Raw genomic sequence first — 9097 nt, 5'->3', positions numbered from 1 at the left:
AACTAGACTTAGTTAATCTTAGAAAGCTAAGTATGTGACAGCCCTTATCTTATTGACCATTCTATACTTTAATTTCATTATAAGTATACTAAAATAATTTTTTTTGGCCTAACTAATTTTTTGTTCAAATATCAGTTGAATAAGCTGAGTAGTATAGTGATTTTTGATCTAGCAAAATGCTTTTAAACAATAAGAGTGAACAATATTTAACTTTAATAAATACTAACCGTATTATTTTGTTTTTTTAAAACATAAATGACTTCCTCACTTCAGTTTATCTTTGGGCGACTAAGGGTGGAAGAATTTTTACATATTGTAAGAGAAAATAACTAGGAAAGTCCAAAAATGGTCTTTTATTAATAACAACGTGGACAGTAAGATATCAAGGTTGAATATGTCTTAAATGTAAAGAGAATTAGAAAAACACAACTTTTATATGGTTTCTGCGCAAAAAAAATAATGTTTCTTAAAATAAGTTTCATGGACCCTGAAAGTCTGGTGCAATCTAAAAAAAGTTCTAGTGTGAACTAGTGTCTACGAGTGTACACCGTGAAAACCACTAGAAAAGAAAATTTAAAGATTTATTAAATTAACAGTTTTATTTTGTAGATTTTAGCAGTAGTAAAACTGATTAATTAAAACAGTTTTTAAATATTAGTAACACTTTCCTTAATGTATAGTTCTAAACCGTTTTGGCACCTTTTTCAACAACTTTTAGATTTGTAAGTGAAAATTTTCGACTGATCAATCTAGAGTAACATTTTATGTTAAACAAACAAACCTTTGATCGATATTCAGAAACATTTCTTTTTTTAATTATGTCAATTATTTTTATGCAAAGCTAATAATCTCGAATTTTCATGAAAATTAATCGTTATAAAATGTTTACTCTTTTGGCAACAAAAACTATTTAAAACTGTTACTAGGGTATTTATTTTTTTATACCACTAGAATAACGTTATACCTAAACTATGGCAAGTGTTTGGTCAATAAATTAAAGTATTAATCAAATAAATAAACTAACTTTTGTTTTAGTAAAATATGATATAAATTTTCAGTATTAATTCGTATTTATAGTAGTAATCCCTAGTTAATTGGTTGGTAATATAATAAAAAGTATGAAAATATTTAATTAAGACGAATTAATAAGACATAGTTAAATCTTAAGTTTTAATTTTTGTTTCGACAAATAATCTTGAGTTTCAAATGTTTAGATGATAATATTATTGTGATTAATTAATATAAAAGTACAAATTATAGACTGGTACAAACATATATTAATAAATTGGAAAAGTTAAGCTCACTAAAAAACTATTTTGCTATGTATTTTTTGCTTGCCAAAAAAAATTACTTTCAATTTCTTAAGTTAAAATCACTAAAATGTTTGAGATTAGTTGACTAAAAAAATGTCATATATAGGAAAGAATTAATACTAAGTTTAAAATAAATTTAATCAAGCGGTTTTTGACACTTAAATAAAATATTTGGTGTAAACATTCTTAAATTTTAGCCTTCAAACTGTAAATAATTGTTAATGTTTTGAGTTACAAACTTTAAAACTTTTTAATGGAAGAACTTAATTTTATCATTGTATGACAGTTTACTTATTTACTAACTTGTAATGTCGAACATTCTTGATAAGTATTTTTATATTGAAGATTGTTTGATCAAGTAATAGCACTTTAATATTGTTCTTAATTAATGCTGTAGATTTTATTTTTGATTTGATATCTTCCTGTTTTCTCTGTATAAAATTAGAATACTACCTAATTGTAATGTTCTAAGTAGTTAAAGTAATTTTAGATAATAAGTTGCAAATAATAGTTTTGTACCTGTGAAAATACTTTTCAAATAAGAGTTTTGTACCTGTGAAAATACTTTTCAAATAAGAGTTTTGTACCTGTGAAAATACTTTTTAAATAAGAGTTTTGTACCTGTGAAAATACTTTTCAAGGCAGCTTGTATTAAAACAAGTAGCATTGCTTATATACAGTTAAATTTACAGAGTGACAAATTTTTTAGAAAACCCTGCTAGTTTTAAGATAAAGTATCTAAGATATTTAGTCTAAAATATGCAGTTCACTAAGTGTTACTCGTGTTTTTTGCTGTAATTTTTTCTGCATTCTAAACATATATGTTTCCTATATATAACTTTAAATCAATATCTTCCATAAATAATTTTTTTTTTCAGATTTATACAGTGATGCCACAGACTTGGGATATTCAGGAAACTTAAGATTACTCGGAATATTTTGAAGTTTTAAAAAACTTCGGACAAACCAATTAATTTTAACTTTTTTTTAATGCAGGTCAACTCAAGATAATTTTATTATTTAAAAGAAATAAAAAACTCAGGTGAAAGTTTGTTTTTTTTTTTTTGAGTGAGGTTTAGTTGATATACTTTTAATATTTTGTTATTTAATAACCAGTTAAGCCAAGGTTTTTATTGAGTTTTAAACTAAAAATTAAAAAGTTTGAGAATTTCAAGTATCTCATGACTGGAGACAGTTTGTGGTCACTCAGGACACTTTTTTTTTTTGAGATTGGCAACCCTGTTTTTATTAGTTTTAGGCAAGTTTCATGTAATTATCAAAACTGAATATCTTAGTATAACCAACAAAAAGAACTTATTTCGAGCTAATATTTCTTACCAATTTCAGTATGACTGTTTAATAGTTTTAGTTTTAGAATTGAATGGCGAAGGATAAGCAAGCGTATATAAGATGTACTAAATAGATCAAAAGAATCAAATTAGCAACTTGCATGTTTAAAAGAAGTATTTTTAAATTAGTTTATAAGTAAAGTCTTTAGGGAGCTGTGATTTTACAAATTGTTGACATTGTTTAAACTAAATAAGAATTTTCTGATTTTATTGGCAATAGTTTCTTAGAACTTTTTAGTAAGTATTAAAATTTCTCTCCATAAATTGAACTACATTTCAAAAAGAAATAAAAAATAATTGTATTTATATTTGTCAAGTTCTTTTCATGATATTTTTAATTATTTTGCTTATCATATATATAAAAAGTGCCAGAAAATTTTTGTAGTGATTATTGTTGTTTATTGGAACTTTTATATATTTATATTAAGAATATCAAAAAACATGTATCATTTTTATCAACTTTTTTTTTATTGGAGCTAAGAAAAAATTTATAAAAAAAATCATTTTTTCTTAGGGGCCCACTAAAAGACAAGCCGAGTTTAAACGAGTGTGAAGTTAGCTTGATAACTTTTTTCAAGAATTTTAAAAAATATCCAAACTTTAGATCTAATTATTTCCCCTATCTTAATAGCTAAATATTTTTTTTTAAGAACGATCCTTTCTCTTTAATTTAAAAAGACATCCTTTGGGTGGACTTTTAGAGTGGGGCCCCTTAGAAAAAAATTAATTTTTTTATGAATTTTTATTAAGTTGAAATAATAAAAAAATTGTTGATAAAATTGGTATATATTTATTTTAATATTCATATTTATTTGTCAACTAATTCTGTACAACACTTTATTTTTTCGAACTGCTAATATTTTGTACTATTTCGCCTTATTCCAGATTTCTTAATTCCGAAATAACGTCAAATAAAGAAAAACATCAACAGTTGCTAAAAATTAAATTTGTATAGCATTAAAAAATATATATATAAACATTCAAAAAAAAAAATTATCTAACTTTTAATTTTTTGATTCAAGCTAAGTAAAAATATAAACTAAACTCATACTTCGTACTACTTGGAATTATTCTGGAATTATGAATTCTAGAATAAAGTTAAATAGTACAAAATATTAACAGTTGGAAAAAATAAAGTGTTGTACAGAATTGTTTGCTGATAAATATGAATATTAAAAGGACTTAAATAATTTAATCACCTTTTTTTTAATTTGAGCTTAGCAAAAATTGATAAAAAAACTTAATATTTTTATTGGCCCCACACTTAAAGTCAAGCCCCAACCCAATGGATTTTTTTTTAATTAAAGATAAAGGACCGTTCTTTTAACTAAAAAAAAATTCTTAAGCTTATAAGATAAAGAAAATAATTGGATCTAAAGTTTGGAATTTTTTTTTAATTTTTGAAAAACGTTACAAGCTAACTTGGCACTCGTATAGTTTAAGTTGTAATGAGCTTACTAGTTTATCATTAATTTGCAATTAAATTGTTTGTGTAAACTAATTTAAATCATTTAAAAAATTATTTAATAGTAGAAATTAAAATAAAGTTTCATCGGATATTTTAAAAGTATTACCGTATTATTTTTCAATAAAAGATTTTTTTTTTCTTTGTTTAAAATAAAATACAACGAAAAAGTATATCAAATAGTTTACTAAAAAGTTAAAATCTGAATAAGTATTTACTACATTTTATATGATACAAACTACTAGCCTAATGATTTAATTGATTAAAGTTGATAATTTGAATAGTATAAATGCTTGTTAGAAATATCTTAATGTTTTTGAGCTTACTAGTATATTAAAGAAAAATATTAGTTTAATATGACCAAAATTTGTATTGTTTTTAATTAGAAATTTTATTGAACATACAACAATACAAATACAGAAAGTTTTATACTTCTAAAAATATTTAGTTCATTAAAAAAACTTCTATGTAATTCTTTTAAATTAAATAATATATTTAAATAAGATAAACAATCTGATTAAGTAAAATTTGTATAGCTTGAAATAGCTTTTTAGCTTTGTTAGGTAGAACTATTTTAATAGCGGTATGGTCAATGACTTAGTTTAAGTAATATACTTGCATAACCTATATACTTGTTATTTAATTGATTTATTTTTCAGATTTATTTAAAAAAGAAAACACAATGAGTGAATACATATCTTTAGACATACGGAAATATAACTTCGATGCAAATATTGAATTTATAAGTAAGCACATAAAAGATGTGCATAATTTGTATATTGCAATTGTATGTTATAACTTAAATTTCTTCTATTATAGTGCTTGGTAAACATTTTTTAGTACGCTAATTAATTAGATACTAAAATACAAACTTAGCGTAATAATTTTAATACAATCTAGTTAGTAAAGTATTACTTTTATTTTCAGATAAATTATCTGATTGATAAATAATAATCTTAATTAATGTTTGAAATATAACAATAATAAAGAATGTAGAACTTTCATTAATAGACTTGATTTATTTCTCTAAGGATACCGAATATCCTGGGTCCCCACTAGGTGATGATCAACAATATAGAACGAGTAACAGAGGTACTCAATTGAACGAAGGTCACCTGAAAACAAATGTGGATATCTCAAATGTAATAAGCGTTGGACTTTCAATAATTGATCCTAATGGATATTTTCCACCTCTTAACATAAGATTCAACATTCAGTGGGATAAAAGGTTAAGATTTTATTTTATACGCTGTATTTTCTAACAAATTAGTTTTAATAAAAGTGTTTAATTTATTGTGTCAAAAAAGTATATTAAACTTAATAAAATACACTTTTCGAAAAACCTTTTGATGTGATGTATTTAAATGTTATTTAATGAACTATTTGGACTATTTTAATTTTTTTAAGTATATATTCAACTGTTACAATGCACTTGTTTTATGTTGACTAATAAGTTACAAGCTTACTGGTAAAAATATCTGAACAGTCATATTATTCTATAAATAATGATTAACAAAAACTAATTATTCAAAAAATTGTTACTAAAAAAATATTAATTTAAAAGTATTAAAACTACTTAACCAACTTAACTATGCAGTAGTGAAGAAAAAAATGATGGTTCAATTGATTTCCTTGAAGAAAACGGAGTTGATTTATCATTGTATCAACAAAATGTAATCCCTAGAGACATTTTCGGTTCAAAATTTTTGCAACTTGGTTTAATGGGGAACCCAAATTTCAATTGGATAACATTTCATGGGCTCGTTTGAGACTTATTATATTAAGCTAAATTGATTTACTTGTAACTTGTGTACAATCAAAATTAAACAAAAAAGTATTTAACAATATTGAATATATTATTTAGATGATAAACTAAATTTACAACATAGTAAAATTAAACATACTTTATGAGATATTTTCAAATTGTAACTAACTATGTAACTAATAAATTATATATAAATTTCCATCAAAACTACTTATACATTAAATTCAGATTTAAAACATAACAAAACAATGTTGACTTTTTGTTTGATCCAAAATACTTAGAAACTATTGTTTTTTTTTTGTGCTTGAAATTTTTGTTTTAATAAATTTTGTTTAGAAAGTAAAAGTATTATGAAATAATATATATATAAATTTTTGAAATATAAAAGGCCTAGGTAAACGAAAAGATCTCTTAGCATGTAATGTACGAATCGATCATAAATTCTAATTTAAAAAATCAAAACAGGTTGTTTGATTTTGCATATCTAGTAAAGCTAGTTGATAGACCACAACTTCCTGAAAGCTTACGAAAATTCAAAGAAGTATTAGAAAATTACTTTCCAAACTACATTGATATGAAATACTAGGTCAAAAATAGTTCTCATTTTAAAAAAGAAGTTAGAATTTGTCTTATATAGTTTAATTAAAGTTGAATTGTAGTAACATAATCGTTTTTCAATTATAATTAAAATACATCTTTTTCTGTAAGTTTTGATAGATGAAATATATAGTACTAAGTAAATAGTTGACAGCTTTAGTAGTTCTGAAAATTACTTTTATTATGTTAGAAGTTGCATCTTTTATAAGTTTAAATGTATATGTGACCTAGATACCCAACATATTGGAGAAACGGAGCGACGAAAGTTTATCAGAGTTAAACAATATACAAAGCCCACCAATAATGCAGTTTTTTTTAATTAAGTACAATTTAAAGTCTGTCAAAGTCACGACAACATTTTTAATTGTTTTGAGCAAATTTTATTTTATAAAAATCAAAACTCTTTACTAGCAGTAAAGGCAATTATAACTAAAAAAATAAATCTAAACTAAATTATTTGTTTGGTTTTGATAAAGGATATAGAACTACATTTAACGTTTTTAAATAGTCCACTTTTGATCAGTTTTATTTTTTAGATTTTGTAATTAGTTTGATTAGTATTTTTAGTTTACTCGTTTTTTTTTTTGATTAATTACTTTTAAGAGTATTTATTTAATTTAAAATTTTTTTCGAATTCTCTTTTTTCCTGTTGTTTACAAGCAGGTTTTGAATAACTTGTGTCACATGAGATTAGACAAAACAACTGCACGAGCTGCAACGGAGCCTACAAATCACTGCGTGCTCTTCATGAACCCAACAAGCGGAGTCGCACGTCAAGAGGACCAAAACCATCATTCCGGGGGCTGGTCGCGCCGCTGTCGTCGTTAAGACTGTCAAAGTAGATAAATGTTAAACTAAGGCCGATATATTTTTTTATTTAGCTTTGATTCAAACTTACAACTTACTAAGCTTGCAAAAAACCACAGATAAAAATTTTTACGCTACACATGGTATTTATATTATATTGATTTAATTATATGATACAATTAAAAATTCCACATTTTTGTAGTTAAAATTCAAAATCCATTAAGACACAACACTTTTTATACTTTCTTAAATCTATATTCAGAAAAAATAAAGATTTTTCTTCGTTAATATAATTGTCGTCTTATAATAGAAAAAATATAATTTATTCTTAAGTTATTTCATTGGTAATTTGATCAGTTTCTGTTTTTTAAAAACGTTAAAAATTATGCATTTTCGAAGTAGAAATATTTCTAAGGTTATAAATTCTAGTTAAAATGTTCTGTGCTCATAATTAAATTATGGCTATGTATCAAATTGTTATTACATAGATGTCAGGTAATAAAATTAATCATTGTTCAGTAATACACATATGCTCGACATTGATACTTATAATACGTTAAATTAATTAAGTTTTTTATTTACTAAACACTACTCTTTATGAAATAAATTATAACATTAATTTTTTACTATTATAAATATAACTTTTATAAAGATTAATTTACTTTTTTGTAAAATAATTTAAGTTTAAAAATTAAATAACTAAAAAACATTTACAAACACTTTGCTCAAACAAATGGTTTCTGTCTTTTACAATAAATGTTGAACAATATACCTAAAATTAAATTAATATTAATTTAATTTGAAATAAAATTAATACAAAAATTAAATCAAAAACCAATTTTGAATAACGTTAAAGTATTTCAAGACTTATCTTAAATTAGTATATGGTTACATTTAAGCTAAAAACATTCATAAGAAAATTAAATTATAACCAAATTTTGAATATAAAAGTAATTGTTTAAGACATAAAATGAAATATACACTAACCTTGAAATATAAAATGAGTATATTAAGACAAAACTTAACGTAAAAACAAAATTATAAATATTTATTTTAACTATACAACACTATTAAAAAAAAAAATTCTAAACCTTTATATTAAAAACTTTTTTTTTTTGCAATTTTTTAGTGATTTGAAACGAAATCAGTTAAATGTAATTGTATTTAACTAAAACAAGACAATTATTAAAAGTATGGAGTTTAAAAAATAAAAATATTTAGTATAATCTTTACTTTCAAATTTTAAATTAAAACATTAATGATACATTTAAAAGCATATTAAACTTTAATTTTTTTTTTAACTCTTGTTATTTACTTTAAAATTTTTAATATTTTACTTAAACGTTAGTTTAAAATCTTTAATTAAGATTGAAATGACGCAAGTAGACTTATTGAATAAGTTTTATTTTTATCTTCATTCGTTTATAATTTAAACTTTAATTAAAATTTTAGCGTTTACCTTTTAGTTAATTTTTTGTCAAAAAATGTGACTAGTAAAAATTCAAATTCTTTTCGAATATATTTTAAAAAAAGCATAGTTTTAACGGTTAGTTCGCTTAAAACATAGCAAAAATTTAATCTAAATTTAATTTCTACAAATAACAAAATGTTTTAAAAACTGGATTAAGATTAATATAAAGCCATACTTTTGTAAGTTTAAACACGCACCTAAAATTGTTGAGCAAATAATTTCAATTTATTAGGGATTGTTATTTTTTAATTTATTTTAATTAAAATTTTTTATCTAAATATGAAATTTAAACATAATTTAGTGACGTCATTTTGCATTACCGGTGAACGT

At 23.0% G+C, this 9097-nt stretch overlaps 1 protein-coding gene across 1 annotated transcript; it reads left to right on the top strand.

The window, feature by feature from the left end:
• The first annotated feature begins 4809 nt into the window (after positions 1-4809).
• LOC145832074 (CCR4-NOT transcription complex subunit 7-like) lies at positions 4810-7317 on the top strand. The gene is made up of 4 exons (XM_082939436.1): positions 4810-4914; positions 5159-5355; positions 5725-5890; positions 7153-7317. Exons 1-4 carry the CDS (start codon positions 4810-4812, stop codon positions 7315-7317), a joined length of 633 nt encoding a protein of 210 aa, XP_082795562.1.
• The last annotated feature ends 1780 nt before the right edge of the window (positions 7318-9097 follow it).

Source organism: Thalia democratica, chromosome 3, assembly GCF_965202585.1.
Source record: "Thalia democratica chromosome 3, ktThaDemo2.hap1.1, whole genome shotgun sequence".
In the NCBI taxonomy this organism is placed as follows: Eukaryota; Metazoa; Chordata; class Thaliacea; order Salpida; family Salpidae; genus Thalia; species Thalia democratica.
The sequence above is the reverse complement of the archived record's forward strand: the minus strand, read 5'-3'. Positions and strand labels throughout refer to the sequence as shown.

What these genes read in the sequence shown, in the direction of transcription:
- LOC145832074 (XM_082939436.1), top strand. Translation starts at nt 4,810, where the DNA reads ATGAGTGAATACATATCTTTAGACATACGGAAATATAACTTCGATGCA. An exon ending in ATAATTTGTATATTGCAATT is followed by an intron (nt 4,915 to 5,158) that starts GTATGTTATAAC and finishes TATTTCTCTAAG; the next exon opens with GATACCGAATATCCTGGGTC. An exon ending in GGATAACATTTCATGGGCTC is followed by an intron (nt 5,891 to 7,152) that starts GTTTGAGACTTA and finishes GTTTACAAGCAG; the next exon opens with GTTTTGAATAACTTGTGTCA.